Source organism: Cibotium barometz, chromosome 31 (assembly GCF_041138505.1).
Source record: "Cibotium barometz isolate CiBa-2024 chromosome 31, ASM4113850v1, whole genome shotgun sequence".
Classification (NCBI taxonomy): domain Eukaryota; kingdom Viridiplantae; phylum Streptophyta; class Polypodiopsida; order Cyatheales; family Cibotiaceae; genus Cibotium; species Cibotium barometz.
The window spans coordinates 20,702,600-20,727,204 of record NC_141076.1 but is presented as its reverse complement, the minus strand read 5'-3'; the positions used below and the strand labels follow the sequence as shown (position 1 = coordinate 20,727,204).

Here is a 24,605-nt window from a genome sequence, read left to right as displayed (position 1 = left end):
GTATTTATTGAAGAAAAAGGTTCAATCAAAGCTCCTTGCAACCCACATCTTACTAGATTGAATTTCCTTTGACTATGCTTTCTTCTAAAACGTTCTAAAAGCCAAGGGGATTGACCTTGTAGGATGAAAAGACCCAGTAATTGAGAAGCACGCATTTTGAATTTAGAAGATTTAACCTCGAAGGTTTTGTCAATATCTATACCTTTTAGAGGAGGGAACCAATCTTCAAGGAGGTTTTCATCATTCAACCACCTTTGTATTTATTAGCTTGGAATACGCCGTATAAATCATATAATCTCTTTGTTGGGGTCTTAAAGGCTATCTAATCATACTCTCTCTCTCGCTCTCTCTCTCTCTCTCTCTCATAAGCACACACAGGAGAGGACAAGAAGAGACCCCACTCAGACCACTCTCACATATTTTTACCCCTGAAAAAAAACAATATGCAAGAATGCACACTGAGGTTGTGTAGCTTTTAGTGGTAGAGAGCTTATGCCCTTCAATGAGGAGGTTCAAGGTTCCGAGTCCTACTCCTGCCACTTTGTTAATCAGGGCAACTCCACCTTTCTCCATCAATTAGATCGTAGAATCCTGTGTACTTAAACCTCTAAATTTGACCAAATCTTGGGTGACCTTCTTAAAGAGCCCTTGCTCCACACCAGATGTTGTGGGGTGGTCGACTGACATGTTAAGTGTTTCATGAGTTGCAGCACTAAGCACTAACGTGATTGAGCTAACTAGAAGTCCATCTTTGCTTCGAAGAGACCTCTTTCCTCCTCGTGGAGAGCAACACTTGCGGACCAACCTAGTGAAATCCGCCATACTACAGAAGCACACGAGGGCATACTCATGTGCCACCATCCCAGCGCCCAAATTGAAAGAAAAACCCTCCAAGATGCACTTGTTTGAGTGAGGTGAGGTGGCTAGGTTGGACTGTTCTGTTTCCACCTTTCTAGAGTACAAGCTGCGGCTCACCCAAAAATCTTCAAACCTGTTGTCGATCCCTTCCCAAGAGAAGTAGCGTTCCTTAGGAAAACTTTTGTTGGACTTTAAAATGGAGCGAGAGCTTCATATCACCAAAGAAAGGGTTCAAGAAAACAAGTTATGAAGTAAACATCACAATTTTCTTTACCTTTTTTTAGCCTCCAAAAAAGTAAACATTACAATGGCTATGAATACTGTAGAGGTATGTGCATGAGTGTGTGTTTACAACACAAAAAAGCATTGATGGTGATCACAGAATCATTACAAAACTACATCCATGTATTTCAAGGGTACACCTTGTCTCATGCCACCCTTATGCAATGTTTTTGCAGGATTCTAGCAATGCAGAAGGGAAAAAGGGCTAAGAATTCACAATCCAACCTCTTCTCCATGAAGGATACTCTTCCCCCCCTTTCATCACCTCTGTAATGCCTGGCCCATACTCCTCTTCTAGCCCATAATCCTCCCCGTAATATTTATCAATCAGTTCATTTGCCATACATCTCAGCTCTTCATTTTCATGGTACTCCAAAACCTCCAAAGCTGCCAGCCCGTCCTCCTTTTCCACCAGCTTTGGACCTTGTCCATTTGGTAATCCCCTCATAACCTACCAAGGGAAAATAACAAAGAGTGAGAAAATCTCTCTCTCTCTCTCTCTCTCTCTCTCTCTCTCTCTCTCTCTCTCTCTCTCACACACACACACACACACAGACACCCCTGGCTAGACCCACTGCATCTTCCACCGAAGATGCAGTTCTACCAAGATCATTTTACGAGAGTCACAGAGTATGGCTTCCTTCAAAAACCTGGCAGGCTATCATCACAGATACATGTCACGTGCCATGAGGATTGCGATTGGCCAGAACCGAGTCTCATCACATCACCTCAGGGTGGAGACCAAGGGATATACTTGCGTGCAATAGAAATGAATAATGTCTCCGCACAGGGAACCGCCTGAAATTGGGGAACGGAAATTGCTTGGAAATGGCACGTCCTCAATCTTATATAGTAGATGTAAAATGATTAAAAAAGTTGAGAGAAATAGAGGAGAAACTTAAGATAGATCATAATTTGGAAGAGAGAACAAGGAAAATTGAGAAAATCAAAACTTAACGGGGTGAAAAAACGTTGGGGAAATCCTTAGGTGACATAAGGAAACAAGAAACGAAATGGAAATAGCACCTCCAGATAAATAGAGTTTCTATAATTTTGGCTAGGAAACAGCCGTTTTCTAGTGCACAAGTATTAGCATATATGAACCGTAATGCTGTAAATTATGTCAAGGGTGTACTTACCACCTACAAAACACATAATAGCAATCTTTTAGGCCCAAACAGTTGTGCACTGGAAACGGCTGTTTTCCAGTGCACAACAAGTATTAGCATATATGAACCGTAATGCTGTAAATTATGTCACGGGTGTAATACCAATCTTTTAGGCCCAAACAATTGTGTGCACATGCACGTCCACAGGATGCCCAAGCATCGCCAGCCCTATGGACTATCACATACAAAATATTAGGCATTGTCTAGGCAAAAAAACCAAGATCACACGAATAAACTTGGATAGTCACCCATCTGATCTCTTGTATCCTGTAAATCACACCCTGCCATGGAGTACACGGTGTGTACGTGGCCAGAGTGGTCAAATCTGACCCTGCCATAGTGTACATGCTATGTACATGGCTAGAGCAAGAAAATCCCAAGGGTCCCACCCGGAAAGTATCCCATGGAACCCGCCTAAAAAGTCCAAAGGCAATCTCTATGGGCCACACCAAAGATCCCTTCGTAACATGATCTAGATCTCCATCATGGGCCCGCCCAAAGTCTAGACGCAGGCATTGTCTTGGAAAAAAACCAGGGTCACACAAATAAACTTGGATTCGTCCATATGATCTCTTGTATTCTGTAAACCACACCTTGCCATGGAGTACGCATTGTGTACATGGCCACATTAGTCAAATCTGACCCTGCCATAGAGTACATGCTATGTACATGGCTAGAGCATGAAAATCCCAACGGCCCTACCCGGAAAGTATCCAATGGGTCCCGCCTGAAAAGTCCAAAGGCAATCTCTATGGGCCATGCCAGAGATCCCACCACGCTCTAGATATCCATCATGGACCAGCCCAAAGTTTAGACACATGCATGTAGAATTTATCAAGATAATCATAAGCCAAATGATAAATTAGGGGTTTGTGATAGGAGGTCCCCTCTTATTAGGTCTTATGCACCACAAAGCTTCAAAAGGAGAAAGATGTTGTCGGGATAAAGATGGAGGTTCTCAAGGCTACATGGACCAAATATGAATATACTTTGCTTTGTGATGGCTCGACAAATGTGAGGAACTCGAATCCTCTTGCAAGGCATCTTGTTTGTTTGTGCCATTGATGCACTAGAGTTGAGGATTGTAGTGATAGAAGAGTTGTACTTATTAAGGACAATGAATCCACTTGTTTATGTATGGGCGAGAAGTGTTTCCAAAGACTATGTGTTCAACTGTGCATCCCATAGCGATGATTTATTGATTAAGAATGTGTGATATCTTCATTGGGTTGGGCATTATCTTTAGCATGGTGAACACCATCACCAAAAGCACTACAGTCGTGAGCATGTATCGATCCAATACTGATTCTGAGCTCCACAAACCTTTTAAGTCCAAATGTGTCACATGCACTCTGCACTGTAGTGCATGGTGACAAGATGGCTCATCATCATCAGTGCAACATTGTGCAATATTAGTACCATTTAGGATGATAATTGTCGTACGCCGTGACCCCATTGTAATCCTCAGCCCAGGATAAGTCAAGCACGAGCTACGTAGGTACGTAGGTCATTCTCAGCCTTAAACAGTCAAACAGTCAGTCCAAGTCCCTTAACCCACTTGAAGAGATGCATTCATGCATGTAGAGTCAGTAGAAGCCTTAGAGTTTGCATCAAAACATGTGTGCATTATGCATAGCATTCATTCCATATGCATGTAGGCCATGTAGACCATTGCAGAAGCCTTCATAAATCATCTAGCAGTATCCAGTATTATTCCCATATTTTTCAGCATTTATTGGGCATTTTTTACATCATTTATATATTTTCTTGGACAAGTGCAGTCGGCCAGCCCTGTAGCCAACCGACCAGCACCCCATGTCCATATAAATAGCTCAGCATATCATCCATTTATTCATTCAAATCATAATCAGCATTGAAGACCTATCACCTAGAGCCTTCAGCACAAGGAGCATAAAGCGATTGCAGAATTCAGCACCTCATACCTCAGCGTTTTCCTCATCAGCATCTAGGAACATCAACGCTTGAGCAATTCAGCCTCTATGCAGTAAAGCGCAGCATCTACAGCATTCAGTTCCCCTTGCATTTTCAGCATCCATACAGTTTTCAACATACTCATATGCATCGCTTTGCTACAGCCACTTGGTGAAGGTAAAACTCAGCATTCATACATAGTCTAGAACAGTCCAATTCAGCCCCTTCTCTCAGCCTTAGATTTGCAGCCTTCATACATCCATTGGGAAGAGTGCATAGGCTCGTGATTGGTCATCATTGATGCTTCTACAACCGTGTACAGTTCAGCCCGACTCTTGGTCTTCCAAGATCTTGCGTTTGGCTTATCGTCAGTCCCATAACAGTCTCTTCAAAGAAATAAAGCAAATACTATTCCGGTAACAGGATAGGGGGCCCTTCAGTGGGTAATTCGGGACCCCATACGGTGTACAGTTTCCATCTCTCTCTCTCTCTCTCTCTCTCAAGTCTCTTAAAGTTTGAAGTCTTAAAGTGGATTGCTAAACTCGCGAAACTCAGTATACAGAAGACGGTGTGAGCATTTGTGTGACAGCATCCTCAAATTACGAATACTTCCGCTGCATGTTACATTGGTATCAGATTCAGCTTGTCCACACACACCGTATCCTAGCGTGAGAGCATCCTTGGATGGTCAAATTGCGTTCCAGCACGACCATCGACTTCAGCATCATGTCTATAGAGGAGAGTACCCATCAGCCGGAAGACGTCTCCCCAGAAGGAGACCTTGCTCTTCCGACTACAGCAGACACCATAGCTCTACTCAGAGCTCAGAACCAGCTTCTCATGGAGCGCCTCCAACTCTTGTAGGCAAGAGCAGCACGTCCTCCTCTGCCTCCAGCAACCCCCGACTACATCTCCCTCTTCTTTCAGATGGAACAACAAAGAAGAGAAGACGAGGCTAGAGGGAGAGAAGAAAAAGCTGAAGCTGAAGCAAGAAAGCAACAAGAAAAAGCAAAACCTGATGCAAAAAAACAGCAAGAAAAAGCAAATAGATGGGACTATGAGGAAGCCCAGCGTAGGATCGAAGAAGACCGACGTCAGGCTGAACTCGCCGCTCGGGAGCACCAACGAGAGCTCGATCGAGAACGTATGTTACTCGAGCACCGAAGGGAAAAGGAGGCCATGCATCTTAGATACCAGCACCTCTCTTCACTGTCCCTAGCCTCAGGTGCCACCAACCCACGACATCGACTACCGTCATTCGAAGTCAACCAAATTTTAGTAAGTATGATGGTAAGTGTGATCATTTAGTAGTTAATCAATTTATTCATCAATTTACTGCTCATTTTCCATTAGCTAGAATCACAGATCCTCGGGATAGAGTCCACGTAGCAGCTCCCCACCTTACAGGTGAGGCAATCACTTGGTGGCAGCATTGGTCTAGTCTTCATACAGACTAGACCACAGGTGTCACAGCTTTTAGCTGGGATACGTTTGTTCATGACCTAAAGACCAGATTCCTCCCGCCCCGGTATATGACCGGTCTGGCAGATGAGTTTTATGGACTTAGACAGAACGGGTCTCCAGTGCTTCAGTTTCCTGGAAAGGTTATCACTTTAGCACAACAGTTAGAGCTATCTGAGCAGGCCAAGATGAATCAATTCATTCGTGGATTGGATCCCAACATCCGGTTCACAGTTCGCAACTTTGAACCCAGTACCTATGACCGGGCTGTGACTCTCGCTCAAAATGAAGAAATGAAGATGAACGGACATCACAGTCCAGTACCAAACCCCAGCAGCAACAATCTACTGCGCAGCCAAACGATGCTAAGAAGGACAACAGTAATAGCTCTAGTTCAAGGGGTAAAAAGGATAAAGAATCTAAGCCTGAGAAAACCCCTGATGAAAAGGCTAAAGCAAGCATCACTGGAGGTTATCTTCCTCCAGAGGAGCAAAAGAAATACCAATCAAAAAACAGATGTTTTTCCTGTCATATCATAGGGCATGGTAAGAAGAATTGCCACAAATGGCAAGCGGAGCAAGCCTCCAAAGCACCTTTTGCCAAAATTGCCACAGCATCTCTAGCTCCTCCAGTCCCGCCTACTATCACCAGTGCGGTTCAGCTTTTACCTTCTATGCATCCTAGGTATTTGATGCTAAGCAAGAGGGTGAGAGCGATGTTGCACAGAAAAGTCTCATCCGAGCTTATGGCTCTGCCAAGGGCCGGCAGTTTGTAGGACGTGGGCAATTCTAAGGACGCCATCTCTCCCCATTTGGCTAACAAGATGAGCTGCACATTAGTACCATATCATTTGGATGTGAACGGATTCACACCTGGTCTCCGCACCCACATATCTCAGAAGGTACAGCAGTTTGCCTTTGAAGTTCAAAAGGCCTCATTCCAACGAGATTTCATTGTCTCGCCTCTTTTGGGGTGTGACATGATCTTAGGAATCCAATGGTTTCATCAATATGAACCTATTCCCGATTGGGGCCATGACACTTTTACTATCTGTAAAGGTTTTCCTGAGCCCGTCATGATTCGTGGGAATAGAAGCATTCTTGGCATGCCATTGATTTCGCACCTCCAGGCCTGACGAGCTATCCGCAAGGAAGCAGAAGGAGCACTACTTTATGTTCGTGCTCAAACAACCTTTACCTCATCGATAGCCCCTGTCTCATCTTCAGTCCCACAGTTAGTAGACCTCCTGGCCAGACATCAGGACATTATGCTTAGGGACGATCTTCCGCCCAATCTCCCTCAATCACGTCCTGAGAACCATCGTATCAATTTGGTCCCTGAATCAAAACCTCCTAACAAGTTCCCCTATCGTCTTTCCAAGACTTTAGAGGGCGAGCCAGAAAGACAGTTATCTGAGCTCTTCCGAGCCGGATTCATTCGGCCTTGTTCCTCACCATTTGCTACACCCATCCTATTTGTCCAAAAGAAGGACAAGTCTGCACGCCTTTGTGTAGACTACAAGGCATTGAATAAACTCACCATTAAGAATAAGTTTCCTATGCCAAGAATTGAGTACATTTTGTAGCGTTTAGACTTCGTGCAATATTGTACAGTATTATTAGTACCTTTTAGGATGATGATTGTCGTATGCCGTGACCCCATTGTAATCCTCAATCCAGGATAAGTCAGGCACGAGCTACGTAGCTCATTCTCAGCCTTAGACAGTCAAACAGTCAGTCCAAGTCCCTTAACCCACTTGAAGAGATGCATTCATGCATGTAGAGTTAGTAGAAGCCTTAGAGTTTACATCAGGACGTGTGTATTTATGCATAGCATTCATTCCATATGCATGTAGACCATTCCAGAAGCCTTCATATATCATCTAGTAGTCATCAGTATTTATCCAGTATTATTCCCATATTTTTCAGCATGTATTGGGCATTTTTTACATCATTTATATATTTTCTTGGACAAGTGCAGTCGGCCAGTCTTGTAGCCAGTCGACCAACACCACATGTCCATATAAATAGCTCAACATATCATCCATTTATTCATTCAGGTCATAATCAACATTGAAGACCTCATCGCCTAGAGCCTTCAACACAAGCCTAATGATAGGTGGCAATATCAAAAGGCTCACCAGCATGCTCAAGTGACAGTTTTAAACCTGGTTCTATAGGAGTAGAAACAGGTTTACAATTTGTCATGTGAAAACGCTCAAGGAGCTGCTCAACATATCTGCATTGAGATAACATGATACCCCCCTCAAAAGGTATAAACCGTATGTCCAAATAGTAATGTAAATGCCCATGTCTGTGACATCAAATGCATGCTGCAAATCAGCTTTAAAAGCTGATATATCACCCTCTTCAGGGCCAATGACGAGCATGTCATCCACATAAAGAATAAGAATGAGAACATTGTTCCCAATGTGGCATACATAAAGTGTACTCTCAGCTGAACTATTCTGAAACCCTTTGGCAATCAAGTATGCATGAATTTTGTGGTACCAAGCATGAGGAGCCTGTTTAAGACCATACAGTGCTTTATGTAAACGGCATACTTTACTTTCTGCACCTTTTTGAACAAAGCCAGGAGGCTGAGACACATAAACTTCCTCTTGCAAATCGCCATTCAAAAAGACAGTTTTGACTTCATTGATGAACATGCCATTGTTTGTGTGCAACCAATTCATAACAGTACGTATGGTAGCCATACGTGAAGTAGGAGCAAAGGTCTCCTCATAGTCAATGCCCTCACGCTGGTCCTACCCTTTGGTGACCAAGCGAGTCTTATGGTGATCAACTAAACCATCAGGCTTATGCTTTAGCTTGAAAACCCATTTTGCGCCAATAGCACGCTTGCCAAGAGGCAAGTCATATAACTCCCAAGTACCATTTTTGTCAATGGAGTCCAACTCCGAACGCATGGCTGCCACCCAATTGTCATCCTCCAATGCATCAACATGTGAAATGGGTGCCTCATTACAAGCAGTGGCAACAAGAGTTGTATCCACATAATGTGAAGATGCATGGCGAGAAGCAACACGTGTACGACCTCGCATAAATGTAGACTGTTTGCTATCACGCAAAGTCTCAACCAGCCATCTAGGTACAATTTTTGACTTCCTAGTATCTTCATCTTCCTCTACCAATGCATCACCCAAGGAATCCTGATCAATTTGAGGCATTTCAGGATCAATTTGGGGCAAGTTCAGCTACTGATTTTCAGTAGGTATAGGTGGCTGTAAATGAGCTGAAACTGGCTCTACATTACCCACATTGGAATTGAATAAAGGCAACAAAGTATCAAACACATCTTCCCACCCAATAGATGGTTGTCTGGTACATGAGACAAGTGGTTGAGATGCATGTTCATCAAAGATAACATCTCTTGACACAATGATCTTGCCTGTATTAGGCACATAAAGTCTGTATCCCTTACTCTCAGTACTATAACCAATGAAAATGCATTTGATTGCCTTTGCATCAAGCTTATGTCTTTGTTGTGTGGGCACATGCATATATGCCAAACACCCAAAGACTCTCATATGAGTCACCACTGGAATCCTGCCATTCCATGCCTCATAGACAATCATAAATTTTAAGGCTTTAATGGGGCAACGGTTAAGCACATAATTGGCACACATAATCACCTCAAGCCAAAATTTACTGGGCAGATCCTTGCTCTTGAGCATGCAACGTGCCATCTCCATAAGTGTACGATTACGTCTCTTTGCAACTCCATTTTACTAAGTATAGGGAGTAGTACACTGATGGGAAATACCATGTAATTGCCTGTAAGCTGTGAACTCATTTGACAAATATCCCCCCCCCCCCCCTCTCGAACTATACGCAGTGTGACAAGCTTGTGTCCAGAAGCATTTTCAGTCATCGGACGTAAGTCTCTGAAAGCTGCAAAGGCACCTGACTTCATTTTTAAACCATACACCCAACAAAACCGAGTGTAGTCATCAATAAACGTGATGAAGTACAAGTGTCCTCCAGAAAGATAGAGCCCTCATGGGGCCACAAAGATCACTATGAATGAGCTGTAATGGATGGACAACCCTCATAGCACCATCTTTAGGAAAGGAATTCTTGTGCATCTTTCCAAGGATGCATCCCTCACATACATGCTTGAAGGGAACCTGCATAGGAGGAAGCTCATGCACCATACCTTGCTTCTGCAAGCGTACAAGAGATGGGAAATTCAAGCGACCAAACCGAGCATGCCATAACACAGTGTCACTCAACACACGGGAGGTGGATGCAAGCATAGCATCATGAGAATAAGTACTCTTGTCATACATGTCAAGCTTATACAAGCCACTGCATAATGTCCCAAAAAGCATAAGAGAAGATGAATCTATGCTGTCATACACTGAGCAACAATGGTCAGAAAACTGAACCTTAAACCCAAATAATGCAAGGGCTAAAACAGAAATGAGATTCTTCTTAATGCCTGGTACATATAAAGTGTCACAAAGAGTAAAACTATCCCCATTACATGTTGTTAGCTCCACATTGCCAATGCCTTTGATGGAGTAAGAGGCATCATTGGCACACATAACTATGCCACCTAGAGGTGAATCCTGCAAATTGGCAAATAGATCTCTGCAAGAAGTGATGTGCCTAGAAGCATCACTGTCAAAGTACCAATCTCCAGCTGAGATAGACATACAAGAAGCAGGCAAACTCCATGTAACCACTAATGCATATCCCTCATAAGCAAAGTTAGCCTCTTCTTTAGTGTCCACAGTAGCAGCCAAACCTTGCTGCTTCTTTTTCTTTTCACTCTCAATGCGCTTCCTACATTCCTCAATAAGATGGCCAAGTTTTCTACAATAGTTGCATCTCTTCTTTTTCTTGGTTTCACCCTCTTTCGACGAGGTAGAATCTGAATGGGCATGTGGTCTTACCACTAGATGCAGTCCCAGATTTACCTTTGTTTCAATCAAAGGCACTAAATGCCTGATCAGCAAAAAGCATAGTGGTCCTATTAGAACGAGACTGCTCCTCCTGCAATAAGAGAGTGTCACCAACTCATCAAAGGTTTACAAGTTTGGATTACCCTTCATGAGTAGATGAAGAGTAGTAGCAAAACCCTGATAGGATTCCAGCAAACCCTGAAGCACTGTAGATACAAGTGAACCATCTGGAATGACCTCATCAATGTTGATGAGCTGCTCTCGCAAATCCTTGATGCGGGTAAGAAACTTGTCCATTGAATCACCCTCATCCATATGCTTAGACTCAAATCTTCTTGCGAAGATAGGCAACACAGGCCTCATTGCGAACCTGATACAAAGAAGCAAGTACATCCCATGCACCCTTAGCAAAAGTGCATGAACGAATGTGCGGTATAACCTGCCTTTTGCATGAAAGGGAAATCAAAGCATGTGCCTGAGCATCCTTGGCATCCCATCTAAGCTGTTCTGTAGTGGGTGGCAAAGATGCAGAAGATGAAGCACCACCTGAAGATACATCATCACTTACATCAATGGTTCTGCTCGTGCAAGTACAATAGACCTGACATCAACCCCTAATACATAGACCCACAAATTCTTTGCAACTAGTATATGTTTCATCATATATGCCTACATAGGATAGTTGGTGCCATCCAACTTATCATCAATGGCGAGCATACCAAACAAATCACTAGTATTCCCAAACATGGCTGTCACAAATGCGTAGGCAAAAATCTACAATCCAATGCTGAGACACGAGAAATAAAGGGAAATGCCCCAATTGTGTCTTTATCACCTGTTCCAATGCTGTAACACCCAAAAAATTAGGGGAAATGTCCCAATGCCAGAGCAATGTACCTGTAATAGCAAAAATGCTTGCAGATATCTCTGGTCATCTCGCCATGGGTTGTGGATATGTAGTTCCAAAAGGTGAGAGATGATAAACTGGTTAATATCCTGTCTTATGAGGATTAAAGGTAACTGGCTCTGCGATCAATCAGTTTGTTTATGTATGTATTCCACCCCTCAAGCTTTTCATAGAGATACTGCTGCTCATTCCTCCAAAGATGGTGCAATATGTGTGCAAGTGTGTGGATTGGCCTATGAAACCAATCCTAACACCTGCAACACAAGGAAGGTTGGGGCTTATTTGTTGGTCATGACCACTCCCGGCTAGTTCAGGTGTGAACATAGCTTACTCACGGGAACTTTTTCCTTGTGGTTGGACACAGGTTTTTTCCCGTGTGAACACACTTAGGTGTGTTGGGCACTTTGCCCTAGGCTATATCTTGTACTCAGTACTTTTGTACTTATCATTATCATAAGAGTACTTTCCAGCAACTAGCTCTCTCTCACGTGTGTGGTTCAAGGGGGGGGTGTGTGTGTGGTGGTGTACATGCAAGCTCTCCTCAACCCCAACAGTGGTATATCAGAGGATTGGGGTTAGGGTTTCAACATTGGTATTGTCTGCTGCCTGCATTAGGGTTTCGTACAGCCTTGCATCCGCTTAGATCTGCCGCCACCCTTTCGCCCTGCTGCCACCACCCTCTGCATCCCGCCACCACCCTCTGCATCTCTGTGCCGCCCAGTTCGCTCTGTGTTGCCCTCTGCGCTGTCCAGTTCGCTGCCCAGTTCGCCTTGTCCCGCCCCCTGTGCCGCCCTGTTCGCCTTGCATCGCCTATAATTGCACCAGATCTATTGCAGGACAGCGACGTCGCCAAGATCTGCACCGTCCATACATGCCTTCGCCGCATGTACCTAACTTCGCCATCTGTACCTGCTACAGTTCACATTTGTATAGATCGAGATCTATGTCTTCCACGACTACAATGAACTCCTTGAAATCAGTGCCACCAGGAATCAGTAAAATTTTTGCTATTATTTCTAATTTTTGCCAAACATTACAGAAATTGCTATAAAATTAGCAAATTGACAGCATTAATTTTGGGGCTTTTCATCATTGAGCCTGAAATTGTGACATTGGCATTGATTTCCTCAGATCTGGTGCATAATTGCACAAAAAATTTAGGGATTTTGCAGAAATTAACACTATTTGCAGGGCCCACTATGAAGTTTTCCAATCTAAGGGACATCCTCCTGGCTGGAGTCTTCAATGCCCGCACCGCATGTGCACAAGTACCCTTGTTTGAGACAGATGATCCCATGTACCAGGAGATTGACAAAGTGGGTACAGATTTGGAGCAGACATCACAGGATACAGCAGCCCACACAGACTATGGAGAGTATCTCTTAGCCCTCGGCAGGGCTCATAGACTAGCCATTTATAATGGCCTAGCCAAATGGCCTGGATCCAACTCCTTCACCTCCTACCCCTTCGGACATGGAGCCAGTACAATGAACTATCTAATGGGATCCCTCTCTCTAATCCACTCATTCCGGAGTTCACCATCTCGCCTTGCCCCATCGGTGTTGGGGTCAACCATGCATACCTGGCCTTCTCCCTCACATGCCGATACACCACCCAACCACCTGCCTTGCCCCATCGCCGCCCGAGATACCACTTCACCAAAGAGACCTCTTCCATCTATTCTGATCATGCCTATCGCATCCTCTCCAACCTCGAACCCCACATCCCACTTGATGAGCTTACCACACAACTCGCAGCCACCCTCCATATGTCCGCTGCAGCCGCCTTCCCACACTTCAGAGCCACCCCTACATCACCAGGAGGGACTGTCCCACAGAATAGCTAGTACGACGAGGAATGTTGTGGTACCCAAGCCCGTCTACATCGGGAGGTGGCGCTAGGATCTACCACTCACCAGCAGGCGCGAGTGATCTTCCGATGTCTCACATGGAGGAAGAAGAGGGCCTACCTAGCCAGGCTAGAGCAGGAGCTATACCAGTTACTTCTTGGGAGGGACTATAAGGAGGCTTAGAGGATCTTCCAGGATCATCACCTACCGACTCCGATTACTTCACCCGACACTTGGCACACCTATGCCACCTCTCTCTACCATGCCCCCGAGCAGCCACCTCTCCCCCATCCACCCGAATCTCGTCCCCCAAACTCTTCCTTCTTTCACCTGAGCATGGTGAGAGATGCTATTGACAGGATGCTGACTGGGAGAGCACAGGATCATGATGGACTCCTCACCAAGCATTCTCTCATGCTAGGGACACGCTAGCCCCTTTACTGGTTCACAAGTTTAACAGGGCTCTATGTGAGGGCTTCCCCGCTAGCTGGTCATCGAATACTATTGTACCTATCTTGAAAGCAAGTGACCCCATGGACCCCAACAACTACAAGACTATCATGATTGGTCACACCTTGGCCAAGATCTATAGTTCGATTTTGGAGCATCAGCTTAGTAGATGGTCCAAGGAGCAGAGACTCAAAGCACCAAAGCAGGCAGGCTTCATGAGAGGGCACTCCACACTAGATCGTATCTTTACACTAAGGGGGATCATTGAGGAGGCGAGAGCTCAAATCGGATATATTGTTGCTTTGTGGATTTCCGTAAAGCTTTTGATACCGTCCCACAGGCCAGCTTGATGAGGAGACTGTAGGATATGGTAGTGCCAGCACAGATGCTTTGGGGGATCATTACGCTCTATGAGTCGGTCACATGTAGAGTACGAGCTCTAGGAGGTGACTCAAAGATCATACACAGCACTATCGGGGTGAAGCAAGGCTGCCCCTTGTCTCCTACTCTATTTGGTCTATACATTGACGAGATCTTGGATTACATAGACAAACACGGAGGACCACGAGCACATTTATCAGGAGTCCTGATACCAATCCTCTTGTATGCAGATGATATTGTTCTTATTTCTGATTCACTAGAGGGGCTGTAGAGGCATTTGGATGCATTACGGGCCTTTTGTGAGAACCAGGACCTCACTCTGAACCTTGGAAAGACCAAGGTCATGATCTGTAACACCTCCCCACAACGGATAGGTAGATTTGCAGTACAGTCTACATACAGTGGAGAGCCTGTAAAGTATGTTACCTCATATGTATACCTTGGGATTACTTTTGGTGGACCTCAGTTCTCGATGCGGAAGGTGACCGAAGCTAGATTGATGAGGGGATATGTGTTAGCACATTCATCCCCAGATTTTGCTCATCATTGGAGTCCCCTTTTTGGTCCCTTTTCATGGCCCTTGGTTGTGGGCTGGCCACCCTATTTTTGTATATTTTTCTGGCATTTTTCCCAAGTCGGGTACCTTTTTCCCAGCTGCCCCATGTCCAGTCGGCCAAGTTCAAATGTCTAGTCGGCTAGCCCCTCTTACCTATAAATAGGTGGGCTGGCCTCCCGCTTTTCTCATAGTCTAGTCTTCCTTTTGCTCCCTCACTTATGCATGTCTCTTGCTTGGGATTGTATCACTTCAGTATATTCAGCATAGTTGCTTCATATCTCTCTCTCTCTCTCTTGCACTCTCTCTCAGCACACTATAGTGCTTGTTTGCTTCCCCTCTGTGCACTCATTCATGGTAATCATTGCTCCTGGTTCAACGTTAATCTGCTGCCCCAGTCAGCATTAACTTTCTACCCCAGATCTGCCTCAGTTTTCAGCACCTTCACATCTGCGTTTTCTTCTCAGAACTGCTGCTGGTCGGCTGGCTTCTTTCGGCGCCTCTCCACTGCAGATTCAAGTCTTCCCTCACTGGTTTGATCTCTAAGATCCCCCTTTTCACCTGTCGGCTGCTCCTTTTCAGGGCTACAACATCTATCTTGCTGCGTTTTCTTCCGTTCAGGTGGCTCTTGCAGTTTTTGGTGTTTTGAGTTGAGGATTGGTGGCTTTTGGTACCTATGGTGGACACTCCTTCCGAGATTGTGCATTTTTTTCTGAGACTGAGCCCAAGCTCTTGTGATGGCTACCCCGACTACACTTCATATGTTCTCTGAGTCTGCACCTTCACCTCCTATACCTGATAGAGGATGGTTTCATCATCCGCCCACGCTACATGGACACACACCTATCTTTTGGGGTGAGATGTGCGATCGGCCGGATCCGCACCTCGTCCCACCAACTGAGAGTGGAGGCTGCCAGATATGGGCCCAGGGCGGCCGCACCAAAGGACAGGATATGCCAGCTCTGTCACACAGAGCCCAAGGCAGAGGATCATTACATATGCCGATGCCCTGTATACTATGAGATTCGGGGGAGGTTCCACTGCCTCTTCCAAGCTGGGTTTGGACCACTTTCCAGGTTCATGGACTTCCCGAATCAGAGATGCCTAGGACTTTTTCTTCTAGAGCTCCACAGACACAAGGAGTCCTTAGTGAGATCCAGATCAGTTGTACTTGCTCGAGGACCAGCATAGAGAGCTCTCACCGACTTCTTCCATACCAGCACTCCGAGGGCCGATTCACCCACCATACCCGGACCACAGGCTAGTGCAGGAGCTCAGCCGAGAGGTGTGACACTCGATAGAGCCACTAAGTTATGCAGAGCTCGACGCCCCAAACCCCATGGCCCTCGCCCACGGCCACGCCACCGTAGGAGGATCCACGCCATCATCTACCATCATAGCAGGACCTTCTAGCGACGGCTTAGTTTTACCACCTTGAGCACCACGTCACAGCCGCCCCTAAGGGATGTATTAGGGTGATATGAGAGCTCTCTGCTCATATACCTAGATCAGATTTTATAGTTCTAGATTTTTGTTATCTTTCTTTATTACTATTTTGTACCCAGGATGATGTACCTCATGGATATGATGTAACCTTTTGGTCTCATAGTTCATTTTGGCCTTTTGAAGACGTTAATACAACTTTCTTCCTCTCTCTCTCTCTCTCTCTCTCTCTCTCTCTCTCTCTCATTGGGAGGACATGCTGAGAGACAAGGCCAGCCCATACAAGACGTTGCCCAGCCATTGATTTCTTCACGGCACAAGCATCCACATCAGCCATCCACGCTGACACCGTTGCATCGACATCAGCTCAAACCAACTGTACACATGCCATATTCACATCCAGATGAGTCTTGAGTGAGCACGCTCCACCTTACGTGCCAAGTGCCCCTAACCCAAAGCATCGAGGATCTCCACCACCACACAGACAGATCCATGAGAATCTCTTATGACATGACATGCCCTCACCATAGGCACAGCTACCATCAGGAGGCTTATGTAGTTATGTTCCAGTTTTCAGTTTTCAGTTTTCATGTTCTTTGTTAGTTTTTCCATGGCACCGCATACCCATGGTATCATTGTAATATTCATGATCTCATAGGCCCTTCGGGTCTTTTGTAGACGTTAATATCTCCCCCCCTCTCTCTCTCTCTCTCTCTCTCTCTCTCTCTCTCTCTCTCGTATACTTTACAGCATGCTCTTCCGTTTGTTCTATGCATTTACCTAGGACTCAGCTTCAGTTACTAGGTTTCCAGTTTCAATTTCAGTTTTGTTTCGGTTTTCTTTTCAGTTTTCCATGATGATGATATTCCATGAATACTTGTAATCATCTTTTGTCTCGAAGGCCCATCGGGCCCTTTGTAAGATGTAAATATAACTCTCTCTCTCTCTCTCTCTCTCTCTCTCTCTCTCTCTCGCACTAAGTGCTGGTTCTTTGATACTCTAGTACAACCAGCGGCTATGTATGGTGCAGCCTTTTGGGGGCCAGGCCCAGGGAAGGATCACTGGAGGAGCATAGAGAGGCTACAGGTGATGATGATGATGTAACGCATGATCAAGAGTAAGCCATATGTACCACATGACATTCTACATGCAGAGTTTGGCATGGCCCCGCTCGTTATAGATGCCCTTTTTCAGATTGTCACTTGTATTCAGCATATATACACGCTTGACAAAGATTGCCTCCCACGACTAGCACTAGAGTCCTCTATGCAATTATACAGCGAGAGGGAGAGGGAGCGATTGAGACGAGCTGGACTGCCCTCCTCCTCAGCGACACAGCTACCACCATTACCGACACATGCATGGTACCAAGGTCACCGCGAAATGTTTCACTGCTGAAACGAAACGTTGCTAAAACGATTCATTTTGGAATGAAACGTTTCACCACCGGAAGGTCGCTAGTGAAACGATGGACCAAAACGATTATATACATAAAATCTGAAGGTTGGGCATGGTGCCAAAAGAGCTGAAAGTATACACAGTGCACACCAACAGTTCAATAATCAATCAATCATAACCCTCAAATTGGTGGAAGAATTGGGCAACCAATTTGGGGGTTTTGCCCAAACCGAAATCAAACCTGAATTTAGGGGTTTTGCCTAAACCCTCGAATTGGTGGAAGAATTGGGCAACCAATTTGGGGATCCAAATTGAGATTTGCTCAAATTGGGCAACCAATTAGGGGATTTTGTCCCAAATTGGACAAAACCCCCAAATTTGGGCATCGAATTGAATGCACATTTCTGAATGTTGAGAAGATGGGTACACCAAACATGGGTGTCTACACATACACCAAACATGGGTGTCGCGTGTGAGTACTAAAGAGATCACTTCTCGGACATTCACTCCACCATCAGATCGGTTCTGGCCGAGGCGGATATCATCATTAACTGATCACAGCATATCTCACACTACACAAGATCATCTGTTGATCACATGCACTCTCAGATGTTTTCATTTTACTTTTTCTTTCAGTTTTCCATGGCTTAGTATATCCATGGTACCATTGTATTACTTTTGGTCTCATAGGCCCTTGGGGTCTTCCATAGACGTTAATATAAGTCTCTCTCTCTCTCTCTCTCTCTCTCTCTCTCTCTCTCTCTCTCAGAATGTGTTGGATTTAGAAAGTTTGTATGATTTAAGTTGCCAAGTTCTTTTGCACAAAGAACCTCATAAGATACCCCACAGAGAAGCTTACCAGTTCCAAAAACTGTAGGCCCAATCGTGAGGCTTCCAAATCCGGTGACTTAACAAGGCTGATGAATCCTGGTAAGCATCCCCTCTCAATGAGCATAGTCAAGTGCTCCATAATGGGCTGTGTTACCTTAGAATCCCCAGCAGGCATCACAGACAAATTTCCAAGTGCATAAGCAGCCTCTTTTCTCACATCAAAAGTTGATGTTGCTAACAAATGAAGCAATGCCGGAACTACACCACTGCAGAATACAAGCTGCTTGTGTTGCAAAGAACCGGCCACAATATTTGAAACCGCCCAAGCTGCCTCCTGAACCAACCCAAAAGAAAAACCTGACATTAATCCTCTATTATATGAAATATAAAATATGTAACCTCTTTGCATAAATATAATTTCTGGAACTGAATAGCGATTCACCTTTTGTAGGGTACGGTGCTCACTGTCCAGACAACGGGCTAGACTCCCCAGTATTCTGCCTGCACAAAAAAAAACTATTGTTAGAAACAAGGAATGACGTACACAGCAGGCTCTAGCCTGAGTGGTAACCTGGCCTGCCGACATGCAGGTACAGGGTTCAACTAATATACTAAATCAATCAAACATAAAGAAACAAAGGAATGGCGGACACATGGCCAGCCTTATCATGCTTGCACCATCAAAACTTGAAGGAAGATACTGTGTGTGTTATATGCAAGACAACATTCACAGAATGCACGATCTTTCACAACACGAAACTTAAAGACTCAAATTGCATAATGACAAAGACGAACATACAACAGATGGCTGGCAGCTCCAGCACCTAAAAATGAAAGTCACACAAGACCTTCAGTGTTGATGCAGCTTCTGGGCCCATCCACAACCCTTAAGGCGCATGTTTGGGCCCCACAATTTGAGGAGCCTATAGATTATTACTTCCTACCCTAAGCATGGATCGATATGGGAATATCAGTTCACACATGCGTGTACCCATCCTATTGGCAATGTGTCACACCTTTGTGGGGGGGGTTGGGGGGGGGGGGTTGTGCAAGGGAACCAAGCACCCAGGCGGCTCAACTATGGTGGTATTCATAGTGGGAGTCTTGCACATAAGAGCTGGCCAAAGCCCGCATATTGCATATTGAAGGTGAAGTATTGATTTCTAACATATAACCCACCAATCTCTTCAACCCATAGTACGGTTTCCATTGACTTCATTGAAAGGTGCACAGAGGATTCCCCAACTTGAATGCTGGCATTTGTCCGAAGAGGAGTTGTGTGTGTGGGCGTGTTTTTTTTTTTTTTTTGTTTGGGGAGGGGGGGGGGTGTTGGTTAGGTTTTATCATGCAGGGTGGCAGCGGGACAGGTGGTGAAAACAATACACCGGACAAAGCAGGTGTGTAGACAAAGGCCGGATATGGGAAAAGACGAGGCGGCAAGCTTATGGTAGGGGGGATCTTTGGAAGAACCTGGATTGCTAATAGCACATGAGAATGGTATTAGCCTGCATGGTGGAAGGACAGTCAAAGTTGATGCTGTCAAGGGCACTTACAATGATAGTGTGGAAAGCCAAAGCAAATGATGTATTGCACACCAAAAGAGTTGAGTGTCAACATGAGAAGTTGCCACACTAAAGCCTACTTACAATGGATACAGTAATGATACACATATTCTGTGTAATTGGCTTAAAGTAGGGAGTGCTCAAATTCCCTCCTGTGTGTGTATGTACAAAAATGTTCAATCTACAATGTTCTGAAAGGTGGCAACTTGGACCTGGCATTTCTTTTGCTGCATCAAACACTGCATCCGTGTTGACGTTATCCCCTGCAACAAAGTTCCCTATACTCCTCAAAACCTGCATAGATTGGGAGATTGTGCAACCCACACAACAAGCCATAAACTCACCAATTGCATACTGTTAGAATCCAAAACACCTAGGTTGTATGGTTTTTAGATATGGAGAAGCCTAGAGGAGGATTACTAACTGGAGTCAACAAGGAAAGCTTTTCTGACGTTGATAGCCGCCCAACAAGGGGTGAAAGAAGGCCAGATTTTATTAAGACTTTTGAATGTGAATCCACCAGAGAGGTAAGGTAGACCACCACCCATGCAACCTCAACTGCAAGATCTTCATCCCTGAAAAACACAAACATGATCTTTTATTTCTCCAAAAGAAGGGGTCCTTTGACCAAAGTCTTTCATACAGATAAAATCTACTGATGACTTTTCCACAAAAATATAAATGAAACTGGCATACAAAGCCATGATACTACACTTAGAGCTTGTGCACACATATTTGATGTGCAGCTTGCCATGTGGAGCAATGTAGAAACCTTGATCGAAGTTTGAGGCCATGCCATACAACCATACGCCTGCACTGCCATGCAAGCATATTGCCATCTGGACCACCACGCAAGCCAAGTGTGTGTACAATGCGTGTTTGATACAAGTACAGAAAGTATTAATAAGATAAGTACGCTACTATTTTTCTACTTTGAATCGTATGAATCAGAACAAATGAAACGGATGACTCTACTACTGAAGGGGTGAGGGTACCCTCAATGGCCTCACTGCAACGCACCCGCCATATATGCCATGCAGCTATGCTGCCAGGGCTCTGCTGATGATTGGGATGGAAACTGTATCAATCCTGTAATGAGAGTCAAAGCGCCTCCCCACCTGCTGCCTCCTCATAGAAAAGAGTGGGCATGACCTCAGTCACCCATGCCACTGCCCTCCAGGTGTTCGTAACTGGCCTGGATCGCACCGTCGTGCATATGGGAAGGATCCTCCGCCAAACCTGCTGCACTTTGGGACTGTCCCAAAGGCAGTGCTTCTGCCACAGGCTGCATGGCACACGTGCTGCTACCCATCCTACAATGGCCAGAACCAAGTGCCGACAATGAGGCTGCAGTTGGCTAACTGCGAGAGGATGAGTGTGACCTTCCTAGTTGTCCCACAGCTACTTCCAAAAATCTCCAAGGAAGCAGGAAGAGATGCCCTGGGTGGCCTGGTGGTCTGCCGCTGCTGACGTGCCATCAATCTCATGAATCTGGATCCTGCATCCCATCCTCGCCATGTAATGAAAAAGGGGGTGGTCTAGCTCTTCCGGCTAAAAGGGTCCTGCAACTCCCACTCGCCTAGATCCCACTAGGCCACTTGACACATGTCAAAGGTCGGCTCTCCTAGAGCCATAGGCGCTAAGAATTATCGCCGGTCATCTTGGCCAGAGGAGGGTCAATGTGCCACTAGTGATCATGAAAGCCAAGAATCCTCACCAGCTCAAGAGATCCACCACTGTAGTCCTCTGTGGGGGAGAGGGTCAGCCTTCCCTGGGGACCAACTAAGAAAATGAGTGTGGGCCCCCCCTCAGAACCAAGGACTGCAAGAGAAAAATCAAGGCAAGTGAAAGCACCAACCCACACCCGGGGAGAGAGAGAGGGGAGGGGGGGGGGTGTCAGAATGCGCAACGGAAGACTAACGCACGCAGGAGACGCATCACCATTGAGCTCCACGAACATCCCCAACGGGCACTGCAGCATCCCTCCACTGGGCTCCCATCTCCCGGTGAGCTGCCTCCCAAAACACCGGCCGGAGGAGATGACTATGACAAGGTGCCACCACACCCTATATATGGCGCTTCAACTTCCCATGCTTCCACTTATGGGATAATCCAAGGCACGCTCTAGCCATAGATCACAAGCTAGAAATCGCCAACCTTCCAGCACCCTCCCTCGATTCGAGCTCCGCAAGCCACCAAGGCGCGAGGGGGTCGTCCAGGACCACACACGCCTAAGCCGCCCAAGACCACACAAGCCCGTGCTCTGATACCATGTCAAAATGTGCAACGGAAGACTAACGCACGTAGGAGACGCATCACCATCGAGCTCCACGAACACTCCCAACGGGCACTGCAGTATCCCTCCACCGGGCTCCCATCTCCCGGTGAGCTGCCTCCCAAAACACCGGCCGGAGGAGATGACTATGACAAGGTGCCACCACACCCTATATATATGGCGCTTCAACTTCCCATGCTTCCACTTATGGGATAATCCAAGGCACGCTCTAGCCATAGATCACAAGCTCGAAATCACCAACCTTCCAACAGGGGGGGGGGGGGGGGGGGGGGGGGAATGGCTGAGTCAATGACGAGGGTAATCTGATATCGGCCCCAAATAACTCTCCCAATGAGTGAGCAAGACCAGTGCTAAGAGACCCCCCCACAATGTGAGAGCGAGTGCTTTAGGGGTGAGCGGCGGCAGTGGCAAGCCCAGATCCAGAAGAGGTTGTGTTGCAGCCACGTCATGAAACAAATTTTACCTACAGTTTTATGTAGTTTTTCCCTCGCTTTTCTGAAAACTGGCGACATCCCAGCCCCTCTCTTTTACCAATGATTTATTAGATCATGAGTGGGAACGGATAGACATAGCGGCAGATATTGGGGAACCCAGCCATGATATTGCTCAAGGACACCATACCATAGTGGTGGAAGAGGAGGAGATAGATGTGGTGGAGAAGTATTACTTCCACAATGAGATGCAGAAACTCTAAGTAGAAATCTCTACCCTAAAGAACCAGGGCAGTGAGATGGCCAATCTCCAAAGGAGATGGAGAATACTTTATTGCATCAGCAGATCACTATACTACAGAATGCGGTGGCGAGTACTCCCGCACCTATAGGGTGTTGGTATTTTAGAGTGAGGGTTAGGGTTCAGCTATGGTGGTTGAAACAGTGCAGCAGCCATGATTGAGTGCAAGAGAGTACAAGACCATGATTGAGTGCAAGAGAGTACAAGACAATGATTGCACACAACTCGAGTACTATATTGATGTGAGTACATTTTTATAGCCCATGGGGTTTATCTTTTGACCAGGGTCACCGCGAAATGCGTTTCACTTCCCCTGAAACGCGAAACGCGAAAAGTTGGTGAAACGTTTCATGCATGGAGTGAAACATAGAACATTTCAAGACGGGCAATTTATTTTTTTTATTTTTTATTTTTTTAAGAAAGAGACTTCTATTAAGTATGAGAAAAACATACAACAATCACAGCTATAAGCCCATCTTCTCAACATTCAAAAATGGGCATTCAATTCGATGCCCAAATTTGGGGGTTTTGTCCAATTTGGGACAAAATCCACTAATTGGTTGCCCAATTTGAGCAAATCTCAATTTGGATCCCCAAATTGGCTGCCCAATTCTTACACCAATTCAAGGGTTTGGGCAAACCCCCAAATTGGTTGCCCAATTCTTCCACCAATTTGAGGGTTATGATTGATTGATTATTGAACTGTTGGTGTGCATTGTGTATACTTTCAGCTCTTTTGGCACCATGCCCAACCTTCAGATTTTATGTATATAATCGTTTCGGTCCATCGTTTCACTAGCCACCTTCCGGTGGTGAAACATTTCATTCCAAAACGTTTCGTTTCAGCAACGTTTAGTTTCGTGGTGACCTTGCTTTTGACTAAGTCTCACACACGTGGAGTTGCCACATGGCACTGTTGTTAATGTCATTGCTTAGGTCAAACCACATAAAATATCTAGATTTTGTGCCTCTTTTGTAACTCGCCCAGGAAGCGCGGAAGTGGGTGTGCATCGCTTGACCTTGAGCACAATTAAACATTTCGGCACTTATTCACAGCCATTAAACAATCCACAAAGCTGAAAACAAAAGTTGCACATATAACACCACATTGAGGCTACAATGGGCCGACCCCCCCCCCCTTCCCCTTTTGGAGTATTTTATTACCCAAGGAGAAAATATCATGTACAAGCTTTTAGGCGTTACTCTCCCCATGGGAGATGTCGGATTATCCATATACAACCATAAACCTGTCCTTCAATGGATGATCCATATACTTGTGAACCTGCTAAATAGCCATATGGTTCACCATAGCCGTATGGAACCTATACATCAACCCATATGCTTCATCCATATGTCAATAAGTCTGTAGGGTAACACGTATGCCTCTTCCATGAGTGCATAAACCTGTATGATAGCTTGTACGGCACATCCATAGGCATAGAAAACCTGTCCATCAACCTTTGTGCTTCCTCCATAAAGCAAGAAACATGTATGAGAACTTGTGTGGCACATATATAAGTCCATACACCTAAATAAAAACATGTATGGCTCATTCATGAGTGCCAAAACCT

The 24,605-nt window shown here is 45.4% G+C and overlaps 1 protein-coding gene across 1 annotated transcript in view; it reads right to left on the bottom strand.

Annotated features, from left to right (window-relative positions):
• Positions 1–1,106: 1,106 nt before the first annotated feature.
• Positions 1,107–24,605, bottom strand: part of LOC147620599 (importin subunit alpha-9) — a 48,996-nt gene continuing 25,497 nt past the window's right edge. Inside the window, exons 3-7 of the mRNA XM_086824836.1 lie at positions 20,431–20,581; positions 20,219–20,300; positions 18,887–18,945; positions 18,473–18,778; positions 1,107–1,591 (exon numbers count right to left, since the gene is read on the bottom strand). Of these exons, the coding sequence (XP_086680962.1) occupies positions 1,346–1,591; positions 18,473–18,778; positions 18,887–18,945; positions 20,219–20,300; positions 20,431–20,581 (844 nt within the window). The 3' untranslated portion in view covers positions 1,107–1,345. The remainder of the gene's footprint in view (positions 1,592–18,472; positions 18,779–18,886; positions 18,946–20,218; positions 20,301–20,430; positions 20,582–24,605) is intronic.